Consider the following 25,530-nt stretch of genomic DNA (forward strand, 5'->3'; position numbering starts at 1 on the left):
CAAGCCACACTCTTGAGTAACTCCCTCCCCTCAAGTGTGGTTGAGTAGAACCTGGGATTTGCTTCTAACCAATAGAGTATGGCAAAGGTGATGGGCTATTACTCCTGTGATTATATTACAATATATTTATAAGACCATCTTACCAGACTGGAGGGACAAAATGTCCCACTGGCCTTCAAGAAGCAAGTTGTGGTCTGAACTGCCTTTGGAGAGGACCACATCGCAGGGAACTGGAGGTGGCCTCTGTGGACTGAAAGCCTCAATCCTACGACCACAAAGACTTGAATTCTTCCAACAACCGCATGAGATTGGAAGAGGACACTGAGTTCCAGAAAGGAATGCAGCCTAGCCAATGCCTTGATTGTAGCCTTCTCACAAGGCCACAATAAAAAACTCAGATAAGCTGTGTCTAGATGCCTCGCCTACAAAAACTGTGAGATAATCAATGTGTGCTATATGTTAAGCCACTAAATGTATGGTCATTTGTTATCCAGTATTAGAAAACTAATACAGTAACCATCAAAATATTCACATTGGCACTTTGGGAGGCCAAGGTGGGGGGTTCACGAGGTCAGGAGATCGAGACCATCCTGGCTAATACTGTGAAACCCCATCTCTACTAAAAATATTAAAAAATTAGCTGGGCATTGTGGCGGGTGCCTGTAGTCCCAGCTACTCCAGAGGCTGAGGCAGGAGAATGGCATGAACCCAGGAGGCGGAGTTTGCAGTGAGCCGAGATCCCACCACTGCACTCCAACGTGGGTGATAGAGCGAGACCTCTGTCTCAAAAAAAAAAAAAAAAATCACATTGGAAACACTTCTGCATGACCATTGGAAATCAAGGATTGGTGCTAACCTATAATCTAGAAATCTAGAAGAGTTAATTCTTCTGATACAGTCTGATATGGTTTGACTGTGTCCCCACCCAAATCTCATCTTGAATTGTAGTTCCCATAATCCCCACATATTGTGGTAGGGACTCAATGGAAGGTAATTTAATCATGGGAGCTGTTATCTTCATGCTGTTCTCAGGATAGTGAGTTCTCATGAGATCTGATGGTTTTATAAGGGACTTTTCCCTTTTTGGCTCGGCACTTCTCCTTGCTGCCACCATGTGAAAAAGGATGTGTTTGCTTCCCCTCCACCATGATTGTAAGTTTCCTGAGGCCTCCCCATCCATGCTGAACTGGAGTCAATTAAACCTCTTTCCTTCACAAATTACCCAGTTTCAGGTATGTCTTTATTAGCAGCATGAGAATGAATCACGGACACAGTCTGAGTGGTCCTGGATCAAAAGAAGACGCTGAAAGCTGCCCTCTTTCTGAAAGCAATCTTTCTGGAAGGGAGGAAGAGGAACTAATAAACTCCCACAGATGCCTCTCTATCTGTGAGGATGCAGTTGAATGTAAGCAAAGAAAGCGTGACTCCACATTGATTAACAACGAAAGAAATTTAATGACTTGGGGAAACAAATGTAGAGGAATCTCTTTCTAGCATTGGAGGAGGACTGATTCGGCTACTCAGGATGTCACTAAAGCACAGTTTTGTTTTGTTCTTTCTACCTCCGCTCTGCCTGTCATGGTGTCAGATATATTCTAAGACTGGCTCCTCCACCCCATAGATTCAAGGTGTCTGCCAACCGTTCCCATTGCTGGCTGCCTCCTCTTCCACATCCATCAGCAAAGAGTCTTTGGCCCAGGATTCTCTGCAAAATTTCTGAGAGTCACACTGATTGGACTGGCTTGGGTCACATGCTGATCTCCTAAACCTGTCCTTGCAGCCTGGGGGTTGAAATGCAGATTTGACTGAGCCAAGGTCTAGTGTTCCACCCCTTAAGCTGGGAATAAAATAAGCATGGAGAAACACATGGAACCTAAATGGAAATCATGACTCTGGAAAGGAGAATGGATCATGGGTGCAGGGAGGCTGCTAACAAATGTCTACTAAAACTCCAATTCTAAGAGGTGAGATGGCATTGTTCCGAGACTCAGAAGGCAAGAGAGCATAGGGAATTCATGGGAAGCCCAGTCCTTCGGGTCCTCTCACTTGAGCTGTATGAATGCACAGTGGCCGTGAAGGCCTCAGATGTGGCTCTTGGTCACAAGTCTGAAAGCAAGCAAAGGACTGGCCAGGCTGGGAGCCCTTCATTCCTGAATGAGTGTGATGGCACCCAGCTTATGTACTGGTTGTGGCTGCAGCTGTGACTCTAGGTCCCTGCCCCTTAACCTGCAAAATTGCTGAGCAAGCAATCAGAACCCAGTGAAATCATTTGTTAACCCCAAATCAACACCAGGCAAGCAAAGATATCCTTCTCTAAGGAATGGCAAATGGAATAATGACTGAGCCTAGTAAAAGAGCTTACAAGTCATAAGAATAAAGCAAAAAAGTTCTAAGATGGCTCAGTAGAGCTACTCTTTGAAACAGAGTTATTTCAAAAAACAGCAAAAGTTAGAAATTATAATTCATGATTCTTTGACTTCAATTTTTAGACCACACATAACTGAGTTAATCATAGGCCTCAGTTCATGACACACTAAATAATCCATATTTTTGACATGAATCAAGAACCTACAGTCTGCCACCATGAAAACATTTCACAATAAAAAAAGAATGCAAAGCCAGGAGCAGTGGCTTATACCTGTAATCCCAGCATTTTGGGAGGCTGAGATGGGTGGATCACCTGAGGTCAGGAATTCAAGACCAGCCTGACCAACATGGTGAAATCCCATCTCTACTAAAAACACAAAATCAGCTGGGTATGGTGGCACATGCCTGTAATCCCAGCTACTTGGGAAGCTGAGGCAGGAGAATCGCTTGAACCCAGAAGGTGGAGGTTGCAGGGAGCCAAGATATCACCACTGCACTCCAACCTGGGCAACAAGAGTGAAAGTTCGTCTAAAAAAAAAAAATTGAGCTGAAATACTCCTATTTATCTTGAAAGTAAAATTGATGTTAAAGTCATTATGGAAACAGTTAAAGGCAATTTGGACTATGCAGAAAATGGAACAAGCAAAATAGCCAAGTAGAAGATGGTGTCAAGAAATTATCCCTAAGGTAAAAGCAATAAAAATAATGTAGAGAAAAGATAAAATATCAGAATGGAGCGATAACTTCACTCTGAAGAGTGAAGAAAGAATGAAGAAAGTGAAGAGTGAAGTGAAGAGAATGAAGAATGCGAATGAAGAAAGAGAATCAGTGGAAGAGAGATAAATGTCAAATAGCACAGAAAATATTTCTTATTTAGAAAAAATATTTTAAATAATACAGAGTACACACCAGATATTTGATAAACAGAACCCACTATGACATATGCTAGGTAAACATCTCTACCTTCAAATATGAAAGAAAAAACTTAAGCCTGGACAACATACCAAGACCCTATCTCTTAAAAAAATTTTAAAAATAAAAAATTAGCTGCATTCCCTGTAGTCCCAGCTCCTGGGGAGGCTAAGGCAAGAGGACTGCTTGAGTCCAGGAGTTTGAGATCAGGCTGGGTGATATAGCAAGACCTAATTCCAATAAAATAATATATATATATATATATATATATATAAAATTAATTTCACACTTCAATAGAACATACACAATCTCACAAAGAAGTTTAAAAAATTTAAAAATATGGTACCCAGCAAAGAGCAAATATTCTGTTGACCTCCTATTTCAACTATTAATGACTGAAAATCATGGAAAAAAAGTCTATGGACCTTTAAAGGAAAAGACCATGATGCAAGAATTCCATGCCCTGCACATGTGATAGCAAAATAAAGTCATTTTGGGGTATGAAACAGCTCAGAATATGTACTACCTAGAAACTTTTCCTGAATAAATAACTCGGAAGTATTGAAAGATATCGAAATGCATTGATATTCATCTGATATTCACCTTTTTTTTGTTTTGGTTTGTTTTTGAGAGACAGGGTCTTTCTCTGTCACCCAGAATGGAGTACAGTGGGATGATCACGGCTCACTGCAACCTCAACCCAAGCATTCTTCCCACTTCAGCCACCCAAGTAGCTGGGACTACAGGTACCCACCACCATACCCAACTAATTTTTGTACTTTTTTGTGGAGACGGGGTTTCAGCATGTTACCCAGGCTGGTCTCTAATTCCTGGGCTCAATCAATCTGCCTGCCTTGGCCTTCCAGAGTGCTGGGATTACAGGCATCAGCCACCATGTCCAGCTATATTACACACCTGAATTTTTGTAACCCTAAAACCTAAAAGGAAGCTCAAAAAAATCTCATACCTCTTTTCAACAACCAGAAAGAAAATATCTTTTAAGAATTTGCCAATTCAAAGCCAGAAAGTAAGCAAACCAGGTTGTCATCTTTTAGCATAGACACTTTTTAAGGTATACTTTTTATTGAAGCAAAGCATACATAAACATAAAACTACACATAGGCAAAAAACACTGAGGCAAGCTGTTCCCTCTGCACTATTGGAGAACACCTCCATGTGTCATCTGAGAAAGGGCCACAGTGAGGTTGCCCCAGGGTCTTGAAGGAAAAACTGACTCTAGGGCATCCCTTCCCCACCCAAAATGCCTCCCTATTGCCATCTCCTTGACAAATCAGATGGAGGTGGCACATTTTTTTCCCTGATAATCCTTTGTGACCTTTCTGTAAGATCCTTAATTTCCTTCTTGAAGTTACAACCAGAGGTTGGAAGTTTTTGCATTGGGATCAAATATTCCATTATCATTATCCCCTAGGAGAGACAGCTTTACAATCCCATGTGCGTGAGGGGATTGGTAGATAAAAGTCTGACCTTCCTTCCACAAACTAAAAGCTAAAAGACTTTATTCATTTTTTTCCTTCCCAAATTGAAGCAATTCATTTCTAGACGTCCTTGGCAGGAGCTCAGAACTATTTATGCAGGCTCCACGCTGGCAAAATAGATATTTTTTGATATCCTACTTTTGGTTGAGTTATGGTAATGTTGGCAATAGTGGTGAGGGCAGGAGATCAAGTCATTTTTCAAAGTTCTAAGTCAATGATGATCTAGTAAGATCAATATAAGAGAATTGAAGACTAATATAAAGGTTATCACAAGGCCAACATCTGTAAGTTAGACCTTTTTTTTACCCTAACAGCAGTGGTTCTCAAATTTTAACCCACGTAATAATCACCTGGAAGTCTTGTCAAATGCAGACTTCTGGCTGGGCACAGTGGTTCACACCTGTAATCCCAGCACTTTGGGAGGCCGAGGTGGGTGGATCACGTGAGGTCAGGAGTTTGAACAGCCTGGCCAATATGGTGAAACTTTGTCTCTACTAAAAATGCAAAAGTCAGCTGGGCCCTCATGGTGTGCACCTGTAATCCCAGCTACTCAGGAAGCTGAGGTGGGAGAATTGCTTGAACCTGGGAAGTGGAGGTTGCAGTGAGCCAAGATCGTGCCACTGCACTCTAGCCTGAGTGACAGAGTGAGACCCTGTCTCAAAAAAAGAAAAAGAAAAAATTTTAGTTCCAGGGGTTGGAGAGTGTCTGTAATGAGTCCAAGCAATGAAAACTTCAGTGAATTAGACTTCATTAGAATTACTTCGACTTTGTTTTGATAAAGTCTATAGACATTTTTGTTTAATGCTGCATACATATGCATTATCTCCATCTAGGCATCAAATATTCTTTGGGGTACTGATCTAATGAGAATACTGGTAGATATAAATGCTCTTCCATTTGCATTTTAATTATTTGAAAACTAATGTTCCCAAATTCGCTCCCTGGTGCTCTAATCATTTCCTCTATTATTCAATGCTTATCAAAGCATGTCATTAATAAAATAGATCAACACAAAATGTTTGATGATATGAAGAAAGTAGAGTCCCAAAGAATGTGTCTCACAACCTTAGAGAAAATAAATGAAATAGAAACCCAGAACTGCTTCACTAAACTATGAGTGATGATTTATTGAACGCCCCAAGAGGAAGTAAAAAGCTACATTTGCATCATTTCTGTATTTGATCAGCCATTGTTTACCTGGCTTGTTCTTAGGCTCCCTAGATTCTGTACTGGCTTCCCTTTAGGCTTTTTCATAAACAAATAACTGGAAATGTCTCTAAGGAGGGGAGAGACCAGTTCCTCGTTGCAGCTGGTAGCAAGCTTGCTTTCACTTAGCCGGGAGGGCGCATTGTTAACAGGTGTGGAACTGGTTGCTCTGAGCCCTCCTCCGGTAGCTCACTCTGGTTCTTCAGGCTCTGAGGAGCCTCAGGACCCATCGGGGTGCAGTTGGGACAGACCGTCTCACAGGTATTAAAGGTAACATTCAGCTGCTTTCTGGGTTTCTCTCTTGCACTTTCCTTTTGTCCTGTTGCTATCAGGTTAGCTTGTTTTGCTGATCTCCCCAGGTCTCATTAGAATTAGTGAATCATTAACCTATAATGGTTTCATTTCTAGTACAGTGAGATGGCTTCCCCAACAGTGTGGGTGGCTGTTTGCTGCATTCTCAAGGCTTGGAAGGTCAAAGGCTGGTGAATTTTCTTTATGATGATCATGTATTAATTACCTCTTTTAAACATAAAGGAGAAGAGTTAGCATGAATGGATGGACTGTTAACTTTTGATTCTACCAGACCCACTGGGTGTAGTCATTGAGGGAAAGCTTCCCAGGAGCCTTGGCCATTATCTCATTTAATTTCTACAACAGGCCTGTGAGGGAGGTTCTTTGATGACCTCTTGGTAAATGCTGCACAGAGGTTGGCAGAGGAGAAGTGGCTTGTCCTAGGTCACACAGCCAGTTGGCAGTGATACTGGAAGAGAAACCAGATCCATTTACTCTGCTGCTTGAGCTCTTCCTGCCTCTCTGCAAACCACCTCCCAAAGCCCTGCTGTTTTTAAAGTTTCAGCATTTCTGCAGTGCATCATGTCAGCAGTTACTATTGCCTTGGTTCCAATATTTAAGACAGTGGCTAATAAATAATACTTACCGATGTGAATCCTATTGGCCATAAATAGCTTTCTACCAGCAGCTACACCCCTGTGTCCGAACGACTACAAAGGAAACCCAAAGCTGTATCCTAACTCCTCAAAAGAGGAGAGGAAAAGGCCAAAAGGACAGAGGGGAAACCCAAAGACTAAGAAATCTGATCTAACTATTATGCAAGTGCCTATGCAAATATACTGAATTCCTTTAACATTGTTGCTGCCTAGAATTTGGACAGTCTTCTAAAGGAGAAAAATAATAGAACGGCCCTGATTGTATGTATGTGTGAAAGTACCTATTGATTCGAAATTAGCTGGGTATGGTGGTAAGCATCTATAGTGCCAGCTACTCAGGAGCACTGCAGCGTGAGGATTCTGTGAGGCTAGGAGTTTGAGGTTACAGTGCACTGTGATCACGCCACTGCACTCAGCCTGAGCGACACAGCCAGACTCCATCTCTAAAAAGAAAACAAAAAAGAAACAAAGTACCTATAGATTTGATGAGGAACTGGCCTCTCCATGTAGCAATAATGTACCTTATTTTATCAATGGTCAGGAGGGACCATTTCATGCCTCTTCAGCAATGTTAGTATCAACCTTCAGAGCAGCATCCAGGAATTACCAATCTAAAACCAAAACTAATACAATCTCACCTTAACTGAACGTAAGTTTCCTAAACTGGCATTGCCTTCTTTCCTCCACTCTGCAAAAAAGGGTACCTCATGCATTTTGAGCGCTCAGCTCAAAATAAAGCAAACCCAACATTAAGAATTTTAGATTTCTTTTGTGAATAAGAGTTGAATTGACTTTAGTTTGCATCTAAGTATTTCCTCAAACAACTCACCAGTCTAAAATCCAGTACCTGTGGGTTCCATTTGGCCTTTAAAAAAATTTTTATAGAGATGGGGTCTCACGATGTTGCCCAGGCTGGTCCTAAACTTCTAGGGTCAAGTGATCCTCCCACCTTCACCTCCCAAAGTGCTTGGATTACAGGCATGAGCCTCTGTGCCTGGACTTATTTGACCTTAAACAAGATAAGAGTCAGGGAGCAAAATAAGAGATCACAAAATCCCCAAAATCAATGTCAAGTCACAACATTGTTATGACAATGTTAAAACACTGAGCTCCTCCTCTACTGATAGGAATAGATCTAACAGCCTATTAATTATCTGTTCACAAGGTTGTTGAACTTCTATGCCTGACACAGATTAAAAGAAACAAAGAGGAGAGAGTGGTTGCCATAGGCAAGTACACAAAACATAGTTTGAAGTAAGGAATAAAAATTAGGGAGTACCTCAGTGTGGGGTCATTTGGTGTGGGAGTGAATATTCAGAGGCTGTAAAAACCTGCAACAATTATTGTATTCTCCACAGAACTAGAGTAAACATAGTAGTAATCACTGTATTTTGGCAAAGTACTGGAATGATAGTCAACAGAATGAGGCCAGGTAATGAGGAAAAGGTTTATTGGTTTTCAGCCTTCTCTATATCAAGTTAAAGAAACAGATAATATACTCTAGAAAAGTTCTACTAAAAAGTATTGTCCTTGCAATTAAAAATTATAAGAAGTAAATTATTAGCCATTCTTACATTTTGGCAATCCAAATGTGGCCGAAGGGTTTCAGATTGCTGAGTTCTGCTTTAGAATGATAAACTTACTAAAACTATTATTGATGATCTTAGAATATACGGTCAACTACTAATGTTCCATCCACAAACAATCCACACACAGTCTGAAGCCACCTTCCACGCCATCTGGGGCCAGGGAAGGTGGGTCTCTTGCCCGTCCCACAGTCCCACGCCTGGTCTGTAAATCATCAAGCATCAACTCTCATGCCATAGGGGATGTGTAAGGATTGATGTTCTCCCACACATGCCTTCTTCATGTGGGAAAGTACAGAATAACGAAACTGCAGTAAGCCACTCCCATGAATCAAGTTGTGAAATAGAAGGGTCAGCTTTTCTTGAGCATAAGAAGAGATAATTCGGCATGCGTGGATCGCAAAAAACACCTCCAGTCACGAACAGTAGGGTACCTGGTGACATCTGGGTTTTTCTTTTCAAACTTGCAAGTCATTTTTTCAAAATGTAAAGACTGATAGAATCTAAGATAAAAGACATTGCCAGATACTTTACATCAGTTACCTTCAAAGCCTGTCTCATTCTGTAATTTAAACCTTGAGGGAAGGAACCTTGTTTTCCTTGTTCTTGCATCCTCGGAATGTACCAAAGTATGTACTTTCACACATAAATGTAGATGATAGGAGGGTTTAATGTATATTTGATTCCCTTAAACTGGAATAATCACAAGGAGAGGAGCTATGTGGTTTCTGGGAAGTATCTTAAGTGATCAAAGTTTTTAAAGGCTTTTTTGTTTGAACCTAGAAGGAATTTTAAGTAGACAGTAAACAGATTTCAATACGCTGTTTAGATGAGAATGCTGGAGTCTTATATATTAATTATCTTCTGAATGTAAAGGATGCTGATGCGAACTGAGCTCTATCTCCTATGAAGAATTAAAAGTTTTCCTTTGAAATTTTAGACCTTTTTTTCTCACTGCAGTCTCCCTCAATTGCTACAGATTCCACAGTCTGCTCTTCCTCACTAAAGATGCAGCAACCTGCTTGACATTCTCCTCTGGAAAAGGAAAAGAACTACTAGAGGAAGTATGGCACTTGGATGCAGAAATTGAGCACCTTCCATGTGATCCAGAGAACAGTAACTCAGATGTGTTCTGGAACCTTCTACCCATGGTAGAACCTCTTAGCTTTATGGAGAAAACAGAGTCATTCTGTCTAGAGGTGCCACCCCAAGACTGCGGAGCCTCTCCTCGGCCTCCGCTGAGGAGCCTGCCAAAGCAGCACTGTGAGAACCAGGGGAGCCTCCTCCAGTTTGACCGGCAAGCCCCAGGCCGCATCTCCACCTCGCCCACTTTGAGGAGATTAAGGACCCGTGACTGTGGGACTTGGCACTCACTGTCTCAGCAGGATGCCTTGCAGGTGCCCACCTGGGGAAGCTGGAGAGAGCCTGCGGGCTCCCCACCTTACCTTTCCAAGAGCCTGCCGGGAAGCCCAAAGGATTCTTCGTACTTGCTGTCACCCTTGAGACTCCACTCAAGATTGACCTCTGAACCTGAAAGGGCCCTGAATGCAGCTGACTCACGGGAGCTCCAAACCCGGCCCACTGACAAGTATCTCCCTCCTGAGCTTCAGCCTGTCAGTGAAGAGTCCCTTCACCAGGCCTCTCTTCTGCTGCAAGAAGGCCCCTTCCTGTCCAGCCCCACCCCACAACGCCCTAGTCCTCAGGTAACACAGCTCTAAGCCTCCGGCCTCTCAGTTGGCGAAACACAAAGCAAAATAGATCTCAGAGTTGCTTCGCTCCCCCAAGGGCCAGTAGATCCTAAAAAGGACACAGCACAGGAAGTCACACTGAGGGGACACATTCTCTTAGGAAGCATTGGCTCTTAAGTGAAAGGAGGGCAGCAATTTGGGGAAGAAAGAAAATGATCTCGCTCACTTCCTTCTGTCCTTGGAGGCACTTTAAGAAAGGATGCACCAAGGCCAGGCTTACCGATGGTCTGTCAGGTACCCGAGAGCAATGGGGGCCCTCTTGCAAATGCACACTATTTAAAGACAATGTGGTGTCACTGATTTAAAAGGGGAGAAAGAGCTAGTTATTCAAATTTGCAATCCCACCAAAATGTAAAATATGTTTTAACTAGGAGGGCTCATTGTTTCTCCTTTCAACATGTTTGCTTTGGAGTTCGGAATGGGTTTGAATAAGACTAAAACATATTCTTAAAATTTATTTCAGGGAGAAGAATTGCACCCATCCAGGTGAGTATGCATTTATTTTCTCCGGTGCTATGACATCTGTTGACTATTTACTATTAGATTTTTATTTCTGCCCTGACGTAACAAAGCTGACGGTATATTAACCAATACACTTTGTTTTACAGCACTCAAGTCACTCTTCACATTTATAGTGTAAGAGTTTTCATTTCAAGAGTCTCCCTTTAAGAGCACAGCATTTGGGGGCAGGATACAATACCATATGCAGTCATAGTTTTCATTTTGAATTGTCAATGTCTTGGCCCTGTGGCTTAATTAACATCCACTTAGTAATACGTTTTGTCTGGTAGAGAAAATAGAAAGGCCAGAGATACTCAACAGCTTTTCACAGAAAAATTTAGAGGACAAAAAATTAAAGGAACAAGATGTCTTGATTACATCTAGGGTGACCTTTAAAATAACCTGTTATGACAGACTGTGCCCTTATCCAGAATGAAGTAGTCTGTGTCATTTCCGAAACCAGCTCTGAACTTTCAGCATGGCCCCTTGGTTGTAGGAATGGATCTGCCATCCCTGACAGGGATGAAGAGTTTCTGTAGCAGCAAGGGAAAGATCCATGCCCAATTTTATCTTCCTGACTTGCGGGATTGGCAGGAAAGCCCTCATTTCATTTGAAAAGTCACAGAGGATTTTTTTGGAGAAATAGCTGCCGTTTTATTACTGGGCCTCAATCTTCAAGCAATAGTTTAATGTTCATAGCAGTAAGGATAACATCCATGTAAACGTTCTTTGTTGATTTTAATCCACCTTGGCCTAAATGTATCAACAAAGGTAGAAGATACTTACCAAGCAGTAGGAAAATGCAAATTGTTATGTTTGTGTATCAGTTAGCTATTACTAGATAAAAAAACCACTTAAAGTAACAGACAGTTATTGTTTCTTATAAATCTCTGTGTTCCCTGGGGGTGAGTTTCTCTAGGCTGGGTTTAGCTGAGCAGTTCCACTCCAAATGTTCCTTAACCTGCTCATGGGATCAAAGGGCTCCCATGGGTTCATGGGATCAATAGAGCATATTCTTTATACAGTGAAGGAAGAGGTTCAAGAGGACAAGTAGAAACAGGTAGGGCCTCTTGGAGCCTGCGCTCTGAATCTGATCTAATTTTATTGACCAAAGCAAGTCACTCAGTTGAACTCAGGGTCAGGGAATTACATGTTACCAACAGTGGGAGAGCATTGAAATGTTACATGGCAACGTGTAGGGATGTCAGGATTAGGGAAGAGTGGGGATGTTAGTGTAAATCTTCCATACGTGTGAAACAGAATAAAGCTCTAAGATGAGATCTAGTTCAGTTGTGTCAAAGAAAGTGAAAAAGGGTAGTCTTAGAAAAAAAAAGTGATGTTTAGAGTCGAATTATTTTAATAGGATGTAGATAAATTTTATTCCTTGTCCTGAGAGCAGTGTGAAACCGTTTAACGAATTGATACGATCAGAAGGATGTCAGATATACCTGGGATTTAGATGCAAGTAGACTTGAGTCAAATAATTCAAATATTCAGGTATGAGAAGTTGGTAAGTTAGGCTATGATGGAAGCAGTGGGGTTAAAAAGACGTATCTCAATGCAAGAGATATTTAGGAGATATAATCCCCCAGACTTTGTGCATGGTAGCCTATCAGGGTGAAGGAAAGGAATCTTCAAGAATAACCTCCAAGCTTCCTGGCTTATATAACTGGGTAACTAAGGTGTCCATTCACTGACCTAGATAAACTTGGGTAAATAAATGAAATATGAGTGGTTGGAGTGTAGGTTTTGTGTTCAGGTTTGGACATGTGGAGTTTGAGGACCTAGGAAGCATCTAATTGGAGGTTTTCAGTAAATAATTGGTTAGAGAAGACTTCAGGGGTGGATGTGCTATATGTGTGTTTGTGAGTCCTAAATCAAGGAATGCTTCCTAGAGCAGGTAAAGTCTGGGTCCAGCTCTGATTATTAGATGGAGCCAGCAGACATAAAGGCAAATCAATGGGATGCATCAAGCCATTTGGGAAAAAAAAAAATAACGTGAAGGTAATTTCCATTGCCATATGGAATCTTTATGAGAAAATAACAAAAATAGTCTTGGTAAATTTTAAAACAATAGCTAGGACAGGCTGGGCACGATGGCTCATGCCTATAATCCCAGCACTGAGGGAGGGCCAGGCAGGTGCATCACTTGAGGTCAAGAGTTTGAGATCCGCCTGGCCGACATAGTGAAACCTCATGTCTACTGAAAATATGTTTTTTTAAAAAATAAGCTGGACGTGGTGGCGGGCACCTGGAACTCCCTTCTTAGCCAATTGACTTAAAGGTAGGAGGAGCCCAAAGTGTCCAGGTAGCAATTTTAACTGCCAGTTTAATGGAATCATTGTTGTATCTCCCGGTGGCAGTGTTGCTCCCTCTGGAACTAAGACCTTGGGCCAACAGAACCTAATGTTGCAGGAACGGGAGGCAAAAATTTGGCTAGTGGATCACTAGGGGTGATGGTGAGTGGTGTCACTTCCACTTCCACCCCTTGATGCCTGAACCTGTGAATCCTGGCTATGGGGGAAACAGTGCCATATATTGGATGCTGATTCAGAGCATACATGGCCTTCCAGAGAACTTTGCCCCAGCCCTGCAAAGTACTGTCACCTAGTTGGCATTGCAATTGTGACTTCAAAAGGCCATTCCACCATTCTGTCAATCCAGCTGCTTCAGGATAATGGGGAACATGATAAGACCAGTGAATTCCATGCACATGAGCCCCACTGCTGCACTGCTTTGGCCATAAAGTGAGTACCTTGGTCAGAGGCAATGCCGTGTGGAATACCATGATGGTGGATAAGGCATTCCGTGAGCCCACAGATGGTAGTTTTACCAGAAGCATTGCATGCAGGATAGGCAAACCCATATCTGGAGTAAGTATCTATTCCAGTGAGGACAAACCTCTGCCCTTTTCATGATAGAAGAAGTCCAATATAATCAACTTGCCACCAGGTAGCTGGCTGATCACCCCAAGGAATGGTGCCATATCAAGAGCTCAGTGTTGATCTATGCTGTTGGCCAATTGGGCACTCAGCCATGGCCATAGCCAGGTCAGCCTTGGTGAGTGGAAGTCCACGTCGCTGAGCCCATGTGTAACCTCCATCCCTGCCACCATGGCCACTTTGTTCATGGGCCCATTGGGCAATGGCAGGGGTGACTGAGGAAAGAGGCTGAGTGGTAGCCACAGAATGGGTCATCCTATCCACTTGATTATTAAAATCTTCCTCTGCTGAGGTCACCCATTGGTGAGCACCCACATGGGATACAAATATCTTCACAGTTTTTGGCCACTCAGAGAGGTCTATCCACATACCTCTTCCCCAAATTTCTTGGTCACCAATTTTCCAATCATGCTTCCTCCAAACCCCTGACCATCCAGCCAAACCGTTGGCTACAGCCCATTAATCAGTATATAGTTACACGTATGGCCATTTCTCCTTCCATGCAAAGTATGCAACCAGGTGTACTGCTTGAAGTTCTACCCACTGGGAAGATTTCCCTTTACCACTGTCCTTCAGGGATGTCCTAGAAAAGGCTTGTAGTGCTGCAGCTGTGCACTTGCGGGTGGTGCCCACATATCGTGCAGAACCATCTGTGAACCAGGCCCTAGTCTTCTCTTCCTCTGTCAATTGGTCATAGGGAACTCCCCATGAGGCCATCAGTGCTGGCTTGGGGAGAGAAGGCAGGGTGACAGGAGTGGAGACCATGGGCATTTGAGCCACTTCCTCATGTAACTTACCTGTGCCTTCAGGACTTGCTTGAGCCTGATCATGTATATACCACTTCCATTTATTTGATGATGGAATGCTGCTGTGCATGACCCACTTTATGGCTAGATGGGTCAGAAAGCACCCAGTTCATGATAGGCAGTTCAGGTCACATGGTGACTTGATGACCCATAGTCAAATGTTCAGTTTTCACCAAAGCCCAATAACAGGCCAAGAGGTGTCTCTCAAAAGGAGAGTAGTTATCTGCAGAAGACGGCAGGGTCTTGCACCAAAATTCTAGAGTTCTCTGCTGTGATTCACCTATGGGGGACTGCCAAAGGCTCCAAACAGCATCTCTGTCTGCCACTGACACCCCAAGCACCATTGGATCTGCTGGGTCATATGGCCCAAGTGGCAGAGCAGCTTACACAGCAGCCTGGACCTATTGCAGAACCTTCTCCTGTTCTGGACCCCACTCAAAACTGGCCACCTTTCAGGTCACTCAATAAATGGGCCAGAGTAACACACCCAAATGAATGTGTTACCTCCAAAATCCAAATAGGCCCACTAGGCATTGTGCCTCTTTCTTGGTTAGAGGAGGGGTCAAATGTAGCAACTTATCTTTCACTTTAGAAGGACTATCTTGAAAGGCCCCACACCACTGGACCCCTAGAAATTCTGCTAAGGTGGAAGTTTTCTGAATTTTAGTCGTATTTATTTCCCATCCTCTGGCATGCAAATGTGTCACCAATAAGTCCAGTGTATTTGCTACTTCTTGCTCACTGGATCCAATCAGCATAATGTCATCAGTATAATGGAGCAGTGTGAGATCTTGCAGAAGCGAAAAGCGATCAAGGTCTCTCTGAATAAGATTATGACACAAAGTCGGAGAGTTGATATACTCTGAGGCAGGACAGTAATGGTATATTGCTGGCCTTGCTAGCTGAAGGTAAATTGCTTCTGGTGGGCCTTATGGACAGGAATGGAGAAAAAGGCATTCGCCAAGTCAGTGGCTGCATACCGGTACTAGGAGATGTGTTCATTGGCTCAATTGGCTCAAGCAGTGAAACCACATCTGGTACAGCAGCTGCAATTGGAGTCAACACTTTGTTAAGCTTACAATAATTCACTGTCATTCTCCAAGATCCATTTGTCTTCTGCACAGGCCAAATGGGAGAGTTTAACAGGGATGTGGTGGGAATCACCACCCCTGTGTCTTTCAAGTCCTTGATGGTAGCATTAATCTCCACAATCCCTCCAGGGATGCAATATTATTTTTGATTTACTATTTCTCTAGGTAGAGGCAGCTCTAATGGCTTCCATTTTGCCTTTCCCTCCATAATAGCCCTCACCCTACCAGTCAGGGAGCCAATATGGGGGTTCTGCCAGCTGCTAAATTTGTCTATGCCAATTATGTGCTCTGGCACTGGGGAAATGACCACAGGATGAGTCTGGGGATCCACTGGACCCACTGTAAGTTGGACCTGAGCTAAAACTCCTTAATTGCCTGACCTCCATAAGCCCCTACTTTAACCGGAGGACTATAATGATGTTTTGGGTTCCATGGAATCAACCCCAGCTCAAAGCCAGTGTCTAGTAGTCCCCAAAATGTCTGATCATTTACCTTTCCCCATTACACAGTTACCTTGGTAAAAGGCCAGAGGTCTCCTTAGGGAAGGATGGGAGAAAGATTCACTGCATAGTGAGCTGAGATTGTGCCACTGCACTCCAGCCTGGACGGCAAAGCAAGACTCCCTATCAAAAAAAGATTCACTACATAAGTTGTCGGTAATGTAGTGGGGTCCTTCCTCAAGAAGACCTGGCCTCCCCTTTATTCAAGGGGTTCTGGGTTTGTAAACTGGCTCACGTCTCTGGAAATTGATTGAGACGTGAGCCATGATGTTTTATCACTTGAATCATGATAAAAACATGATTCTCTGTTTTTATAATTCAAGTTAGTCTTGTCCATTCAACCTAGAAGTTTTCTGCTTATAAAAATTAGGTAGGAATGTAGTAGGCTTCCTATCAATTTCAATTCCAGGAGCACTGTAATTAATTAGCCAATGCCAGAGCCCTACAGGAGTCAGTCTGTTCTGATTTCTGCTTTGCCTCTTCTGTCCATTATGGTAGCTATGCCCACCTTGCCTTTGATGGTTGAGTGCCGCCACTTGGCCTCTGCCACCTTGGGATCCAATTATTCCCACTGTATTTAAATTTTGTAGTTGAATGACTGTGGTTCCCACCGTTAGATGTGACATACAGAGAAAGGCAATTACAGGGCTCTTCACAGATGCAGGTCCTACTGTCACAAATCTATTGCACAAGGCATTGGTCAAGGGGATATCTTCTGATCCTCTCGGCTGGGATGAGTAGGTCTAAATTGACTAATCCACTCCACCATCCCAATCTCCCTAAGCCTTTGGATCCCTTCCTCTGCATTAAACTAAGGGAGATCAGGCATTTCCAGCTCACTCACAGTGGGCCATCTGTTAATCCATAGTTTAGCTAACCAAGAAATAAACTTTTAGACCCATGTTTAACTCACCAAGCTGAAACATTAAATGCAGAGTCCCTATTTAGTGGGCCCAAATCAATAAATTCAGCCTGATTCAACTCTGTGTTCCTTCCACCATTATCCCACACCCTTAATATCCATTCCCATGCCCGTTCTCCAGATTTCTGTTTATATAAATTAGAAAACTCAAGTAGTTATTTTCAAGTGTAGGATCCCTCCTCATGAGTCACACTCTCAACCTCACCTCTAGGGCCTGCCGGGACTTTAGACCAGTTACAGGTCTAGAGGCAAAAAAGGTTGTTGCGGGAGGCTCCTGAGGAGAATCAACGTTATCTTGCCTGCCAACTGCCTCAAGGAAGGCCATCACTATTGCCTCAGGCAGTGCAGGGTTTATCTCCCCAGACAAAGGTAGAAAGACTGATGGCAGCATGGGTCAGGGTGGGGATGTTGCCACTACTGGGGATGGGGAAGCTGGGCAAAAAAGTTTCGTCAGAGTTTACAAACTCTGTCCCCAGCTTCATCGGGGTCCTCCCACACATCCCCATTCCAAGTTACAGGGTCCCATTCTTTTCCAGTCAATGCCCTCAATTTAACAGTGGACACCTGGCGAGACGATGCATGCACCTTTCATTGCAAGTCAGCCACTCGCATAATAAGAGCTTTGTCTATTTTTCCACAATTTCAGCTCTTTCTCTACAGGAGATAAGACTCTCACTCAGGGCAATCTTAGCACATTTGAGGCTTAGTATCTGCTTCTGAAGCCAGGAGTTAGAATCCCCGAGTTTATCATTTTCTCTCAACACTTTGTCCACTGAACTTAGGAGCAACCAACCAGCTTCATTATGTTCCTCAGTTCTCCACATATGGTCAAAGGTATTATGTATAGAGTCACTAAATTTGCCTCTCACAAGCAGTGAATCAGGAGTGTCAAATGCATTTATGTTGCACAACTCTCTAAACGGTTCACACCAAGGATTATCAGTGTTCTCCATACTATTAGAAGTAGAGTCCTCAGCATTTTTGGATCTAATCATATGAAGCAGCCAACTCCAGAAGCCCCAAAACCAATAAAAGAACTCCATCCTTAATACTCTGTTCCTCTAGAACCACTCCTTGTACCAAAATCCATATTAGTCAGAGTTCCCTAGAGGAACAGAACTAATGGTATGGATGGATGGATAGATAGATAGATAGATAGATAGATAGATAGATAGATAGATAGATAGACAGACAGACAGACAGACAGACAGACAGATAGTAGATAGAGAGTTTCTTAAGTAGTAACTCACATGATCATGAGGTCCTACAATAGGCTGTCTGCCGACTGAGGAGCAAGGAGAGCCAGTCAGAGGTAAAAGCTGAAGAACTTGGAGTCCGATGTTCGAGGGCAGGAAGCATCCAGTACGGGAGAAAGACAGAGGCTGGGAGACTAGGCCAATCTCAAATCTTCACATTTTTCTGCCTGCTTTATATTTGCTGGCAGCTGATTAGATGGTGCCCGCCCAGATTAAGGGTGGGTCTGCCTTCCCCCACCCACTGACTCAAATGTTAATCTCCTTTGGCAACACCCAAGATCAATACTTTGCATCCTTCAATCCAATCAAGTTGACACTCAGTATTAACCATCACAAGAGTCTTACATTACTACTAACAAACAAGAACTAAAAAAAAAAAAAATAAACAAACCCAGACAGATCCCCAATCCGTCTCTCTTCACTCCCTCTTCTCTTCTTCCATGTGTCTCTGCAGTCTTTTCTGCAGCAGCCATTTGTTCAAAGAGCCCACTTCCTTGAACAGTTGCTTGCCAGGCTGCGTGGTCATATAATGTTAGGTGAAGAGTGAAGAGCTCTGCATGAGGCCCCACTGTCTATCTAAGAGCGAGGGTTCTTACCTAAAAATAATAATAATAATAATAATAATAATAATAATAGGCCTATCAAATGGTCTAAACTAGGATTTAGCAAACGATGGCCCATGGCCAAAATTCAGCCCATAACCTGTTTCTGTTAATAAAGCTTTATTGGAACACACCAACGCCCACTCATTTGTACATTGCCTGGGACTGTTTTAGCACTGTAATGCCAGAGTTGCAACAGAGACTGCGTGGCCCACAAAGCCTAAAATGTTTACTATCTGGCCCTTTATAGAAAATGTGTGCTGACCCCTGGCCTATACAATTAAGAAATGCTTGCCTCTGGCTTCCAATCACAGCAAAATTTTTTGTCTTGCAGAATAGATATAAAACCTTTTTCAAAAATACTGATTCTTCTACAATAGTGGTTTTGGGTTTTTTGTTTTGTTTTGTTTTTGAAACAGAGTCTTGCTCTGTCACTCATGCTGGAGTGTAGTGACACAATCTCAGCTCACTGCAATCTCTGCCTCCTGGGTTCAATTGTCTTATTCTCTTGTCTTAGCCTCCCAAGTAGATGGGATTACAGGTGTGCACCACCACACCTGGCTAATTTTTGTGTTTTTAGTAGAGACAGGATTTCGTCATGTTGGCCAGGTTGGCCTTGAACTCCTCACCTCAAGTTGTCTGCCCTCCTCGGCCTCCCAAAGTGCTGGGATTATAGGTATTATAGTGCTTTAATATGTAACCTGACAATGTGTAAGTGGTAAGTGCCCAGTATACTCATAGTTGTGAAATCGGCTAACTGGTAAATCCTTGCTCTCAGGTTTTGCTTTGTGAACTCGTTCTTCCTGCCATTCCCTCTCTCACTCTGTAAAAGTTAAGTGAACTCATGCTTACTTCAAACCTTCCTCTCTTATCACTAGAATATGGCCCCTGGAAATATCACTAGAATAAATCTTCACAATTCATTCTTGTGCCAGTGGGAGGGAATTTAGGCTTAAGGGACATATACTCTCATCTTTCCAAGTACAGCCAGTACATTTCTCCCTTTTGGGTTTCCCCGCATCGTATAAATGTCTCCATCATAATTTCTAAAACACTATATCGTGTTTCTTTTACATTCATCTGCCCCCAAGAATCAAAACCTTCCTGAGAGCAGAGACTGCTTCTTATTTATCTCTGAACCTCTAGCATCCGGTACCCAGAAAGAGTCTACTTCCAAAAAGATAAATGGAAGAAGGAAGTCAGGCAGGTTGGCAGGCTTCTTGGATTACAGTGCCACTTATCTATGCCCATTGCATTTGCATTTTCACAAAAGACAGCTTGAAGCCAAGCAGTGAAACTGTGCTGGTGGAAATTTTAAACATCAGAAGCAAGTGAGGGAGATGATTTTGTGAATAGGGAAACATTCCTAGCATCCCTTACATTTTGTATTGATAGGAAGCTGTCCATCTTACCTAATTTTCAGGTCAGCCCTGAAAGTGAGAAGAGAAACGTACATGTGACATTTCTATAAGAGTATAGACTAACCTTCTGATGCTCACATAGAAAGTAGGAGAAAAGTTAAATATATCCATAATAGCACTGGGGCAACATTAGCATGAAAGCCAAATGGTGAGATATTTGAAAGTCTGTCTTGAGGAAAAAACAAGCAAACAAACGTATTAAATGCCAGTAAAACTTCCCCCAAAGTCAAATCCATCTGGGGTTACCATTAGGGGGCAGCAGGACCTGGAGTTAAAGTCTACTGGAGTCAAACTCCCTGATTTTAAATCCTATCTCCCCTTCTCTGTGACAACAAGATCTTGCACAATTTTCTTAAGCACTCGAAACTTTGAAGGTTTTATCCATGAAGTGGAGATACAAATACAGTCACGCCCTGCATTAATACAATGGGCCTCATGTACAACAGTGGTCCTGTAAGATTATAATAATGTAGTTTTGCTCTACCTAGTCTACGTTTAGATACACAAATACTTCCCATTGTGTTACTGCTGCCTACATTATTCAGTACCATAACATGATGTACAGGTTTGCAGCCTGGGAACCACTGGTGATACCTTACAGCCTAGGTGTGCAGTAGGCTACACACCATCGAGGTTTGTGTAAGTTCACTCTGTGATGTTCACACAATGACAAAATTGCCTGAGGATGCATTTCTCAGAACATATCCCCATCATTAAGCAATGCACACCTGTAGTGTTCCTCTCACAGGTCTTTCTTTTTAACTGGTTAAATAATACAACTCAAAGAGTAGCTATGGTTATTTTTAGAGAAACCATTCATTCAGCACCTCCCACATGTAAGTCATTGACTATTCTCTCTAAAATTTTCTAACCCCAGAGCTAAATATTCTAACATCAGGCACATCAAATGTAATGTATCTGACCTTTAGGTTCAATACAATATAATATTATACCCCACATGCTTTTATTTAAAACCCTTTATGTCCCTAGCACTGTCTGTTAACTGTAGAACATACTAGAGGAGAAGACTCTGTCGTCTTCTTTGGGGCTTTAAGGCTTGTTGGACAGGATTCAGAGACTAATAGGCAGTGTACTGCTCACTACTCAAAAGAGAAGACTGCAGCCTTGGGGAGGTTTCCTGACATGGGCATGGTGCAAGGGGAACCACGTGCCATTCTTCCACCAGCATCAGCTCATCTATTAGTTGGGCGCAAAAGTAATTACGGGTTTTGCCATTACTTTTAATTGTGGCAAAAACGACAATTACATTTGCACCAACCTAATAGAATGTAAGTTCCAGGAAAGTGGGATTTTCATCTGTTTTGCTTATTGCCTTATCCCTGGTACCTAGAACACTGCCTGGCACTTAGTAGGTGTCCAATAAATGTTTAAGGAAAGAAAAAGAAAAGAAAAAAAGGAAATTGATTGGTAGTTGGGTTTGGACATGCCTTTTAGGGAAAATTATATGGTCCCCTTTTGTTTTGTGTTTTCTCCTCCAACTATTTATTTGACTCCCTCCATCTCCTTTCGACCTCCTCGATCTTCCTGGTTGTTTTGTGCTTGTCTCTGAGTGTACTTTGGGTTTGTGGGGATTTGTACAAGTATTGCTTAATCCCACAAGGGAGTATGTTGACTGTTTTCCATAAAAAACAGTAACCTAGAAAGCTGGTGAGATTTCTGCGCAGTTACCAGCAGTTACCATGGTGCTCTGAACACGTGTGCTCAAAAAAATATTACTGATTTGACCCCACAGTCACAGTACATGGCATTTCTCACACACTGATGAGACTCTTAAGAGGCATCTCTGTTCTGTGTTCAAACTGATGTATAGGGTACAAGTCTTCCATTTGTTCACTCCACATTTATGAGAAATAACCATCACGGTACCAGATTCTAGGCAGTAAACTAGAAGTTCCTCATCCTATCTGCTTCTCATTTGCATTTCCAACAAATGGAATACTTTGATAGAAAGTTGAATTGGAAACCATAGTCAAACATACAAAAGCGCATTCCCAACAATTTTTGAGACTCATAATGGAAAAATATATCCCAGATTTAACCAAGAGAGCTATAGTTCAATAACTGGCAGTAGAGTTGTCATTTCTCTTTTGATTATTTTTAAAAGAGATTTTTAGAAGTTTTTTACTGATGCTTAATTTGTTCTTCCTGTATAATCAACCCATAGTTATAAGCAAGCATTCCAAATTGCGCTATATTTCTTGCATAGGGTAAAACATTATGATTCTTAAAATGGAATACCTACTTTTTCTAGTCACACAATTGCTGAAAAGCTGCCTGCTGAAAAAGACTACATTTACCGTGAACTCTTACTACCAGACAAGGACTACAGTTTCTGATGAATAGGGCCTGAGAAGGCTGCCTGATTAAAAAACAACAATCACTGGGCAACATTTGTAGCAAAGGAAAATATAAGACTATGCTTTATCCAAGTTGCAGTGCCTTCAATAAGATTTTTGTTCTTTTAAGACACACATACCACTAAAGGGCAGTTGTACTTACCATATTCTCTAGCCTTTGTTATTATTTTTTCTTAAAATTTGCACCTGACAATTAAAGACTAATAGTCCTTGGTTTAAGTCTGCTGCACAGAAGGAATCTTTGAAAAATGTAAATGATCTATTAGTCATATTTCTAAAAGGGGAACTTTGAATTAATCATCTTCAAACATTTCTGCCAAGATAAAGGTCACCACACAATTACTGTCCGCACCCACCGGCCACAGAAGGATAGAAGGAGAATGATGCTCCTGGATCTCACACTAGAGCATTCAAGATGCAGGCAGCCTCAAGCAGCACACTTGCTTTCCACATAAGGAACTGGCGGCCAGGGGAAACGACAGGCCAAGGTCACAGTTGGGAATCCAGGTCCTAAGTTGGGTGCCCTTGCCACTCAATGGGACTGTTCCTGTGGCTGCTATGATAAATTACCATAAATCAGGTGACTTAAAACAACAGAAATTTATCCTCTTTCCATTCTGGAAACCAGAAGGCTGAGATCACAGTCTGGGCAGAGCCATACTTCCCCTGAAGGCTCTAAGGGAGGACTTTTAGCTTGCTTTTTCATGCAGGTGTTCCTTGGCTTGTGGCTACCTCACTTTAATCTCTGCCTCTGTCCATCTTCACATACCCTTCTCTCTTTGCTGTGTCTCTTCTCTTAGTGTCTTTTTTTTTTTTTTTTTTGAGACGGAGTCTCGCCCTGTTGCCCAGGCTGGAGTGCAGTGGTGTAATCTCAGCTCACTGCAACCTCCACCTCTCAGGTTCAAGTGATTCTCCTCCCCCAGTCTCCCAAGTAGCTGGGACTACAGGCGTGCACCGCCATGCCCAGCTAATTTTTTGTATTTTCAGTAGAGACAGGATCTCACCATCTTGGCCGCTGGTCTCGAACTCCTGACTTCAGGTGATCTGCCCGCCTCGGCCTCCCAAAGTGCTGGGATTACAGGCATGAGCCACTGAGCTTGGCCTCTTAAGTGTCTTTTATAAGGACGTTTGTCATTGGAGTTAGGGCCCACTCAGACAATCCAGAATAATCTCATCTCTAGATCCTTAATTTAATCATATCTGCTAAGACCCGTTTTACAAATAAGGCCATATGCACATGTTCCAGAGGTTCGGATGTGGACATACCATTTTTGGGGGGTCACCATTCAAACCATTCTACCCCATTCTTTTTCCTAAAGTAGTAAGCATCATCACACCATTTTTAAAATTTTGTTGTGCTTTAAAATAGTTGGTAGTCTCTTTTTCTCTTCTTCCCATTTATGAGTCTTTTTGGAGTCAGACCTGCATAATTGAATTTCTAATTCGGGCTCTGTCATTCACTACAACAGTGCGACCTTAGGTAAGTTCCTTATGCATCCCTCTAAGCTTCAGTTTCCTCTGGTCTAAAATGAGAACAGTAATTTCCACTACATAGGGTGCTTGTGAGAATCAATATGATAATGCATGTAAAGCACTTAACAAAGTGTCTAAGAAGAATCAGTTCTTAGTAAATGCCAGCTGATTTTAAATTAGAATAACATTCACCAAGATCAGTCTATTGCTTACAAAATGTAGACATTTGAGGTCTTCTGGGGGACCCATTTCCAGCAGCCAGAGACATTTCTGGCACCAGCACGTGAGAGCCGCCTCATTGTTGAGTGCTGGCGCATGGGCGCACGGCCTGCTCAGCAGTGGGGTGGGGGGAATTCCCGGGATGCTCTGAATTGTTGCGTTCTCAGCCTACGCCATAGACCTTCAGATCTTCAGCAGAGCATAGAATAAGGAGACGTTCTGGTACCAGAAGGGAGACAAGATTATTCCAGCAGCCATGGGACTAGTCCCTTCGGATCTGACCAGCTTGGGGCAACGCAACTCAGGGTTAGTGAAAGAGTGACTGTATTGGGGTTGCTACATGGTGGGTGGGGGTGGGGAAAGCCAGTGGAGGAGTGTCCTGCCCTAGAGAGCTGCAAAGTCTGGGTCAGACACCCAGTTATACCTCGGGGTTCCAAAGCTTGTCCTGAAGCAAAGAATAGCCAAGCATAAAACAACAACACCAAAAAGCATTTATCAAGGATATTTGTTTACTTGTGTTTTTCTAAATAATTAAAGGGTGGCATGGAGTTATACTGTACTTAAACGGTGACAATGGGTTGCCAGCCACACCCCAAATAGTTTGCATTTATTATTAGTTTATTCACCAGCTTAGTCCTCCTGGGAGGAAATCCAGTCTCTAAAAATATCCTCCCCTGTCCTCTTCACACTGGGCACCCCTGCCCCACACAGACACCACTTTGTTTTGGGGAGGGGGATGAGAATTCTGAATTCACTACAATGATTGCTTCCAGTGGATGATCAATCCAGAATTGGAGACATTAATCCTGCATGAATGCCACGTTTATTCAAAAACAACCCTAATATTTAAAACAGCCAAAAAGAAGATACCAGCTTGGATCACACTCCACCCACCATGAGACCTAAATTCAAAGTCACGCTGAACTCAATACAGCTATATGAGTTAATTTCATTCATTCCCACGATCTGAGCAACCCCAGCTGGCACAGACCCGGGTCTTTTCTAGAGTGCCCAGAAATCCAGTCCACTGCCAGGCATGGACTCGACATCGAGGCACATTTTCCGCACCAATCCATGTCTCTTCATGTTACTGGTGCAGATGCTCTGATTGCTTTCCTAGGTCTCTGAATGGCTACAGTGGTGCTTCTTGATGT

At 42.6% G+C, this 25,530-nt stretch overlaps 1 protein-coding gene across 3 annotated transcripts in view; it reads left to right on the forward strand.

The window, feature by feature from the left end:
• The first annotated feature begins 6,083 nt into the window (after window positions 1-6,083).
• The window catches only part of PLEKHG7 (pleckstrin homology and RhoGEF domain containing G7), a 73,289-nt gene continuing 53,842 nt past the window's right edge, over window positions 6,084-25,530 (forward strand). The window contains exons 1-3 of one of the 3 annotated variants that reach the window (XM_077954758.1): window positions 6,084-6,254; window positions 9,497-10,220; window positions 10,729-10,751. In XM_077954758.1, coding sequence (XP_077810884.1) covers window positions 9,666-10,220; window positions 10,729-10,751 — 578 coding nt within the window. In that variant the 5' untranslated portion in view covers window positions 6,084-6,254; window positions 9,497-9,665. Of the gene's footprint in view, window positions 6,255-9,496; window positions 10,221-10,728; window positions 10,752-24,524; window positions 24,683-25,530 lie in introns of those variants that run through there. The other 2 variants (XM_015152445.3, XM_001105079.5) reach the window with 2 other exon arrangements.

This window comes from Macaca mulatta, chromosome 11, assembly GCF_049350105.2.
Source record: "Macaca mulatta isolate MMU2019108-1 chromosome 11, T2T-MMU8v2.0, whole genome shotgun sequence".
Taxonomy (NCBI): Eukaryota; Metazoa; Chordata; class Mammalia; order Primates; family Cercopithecidae; genus Macaca; species Macaca mulatta.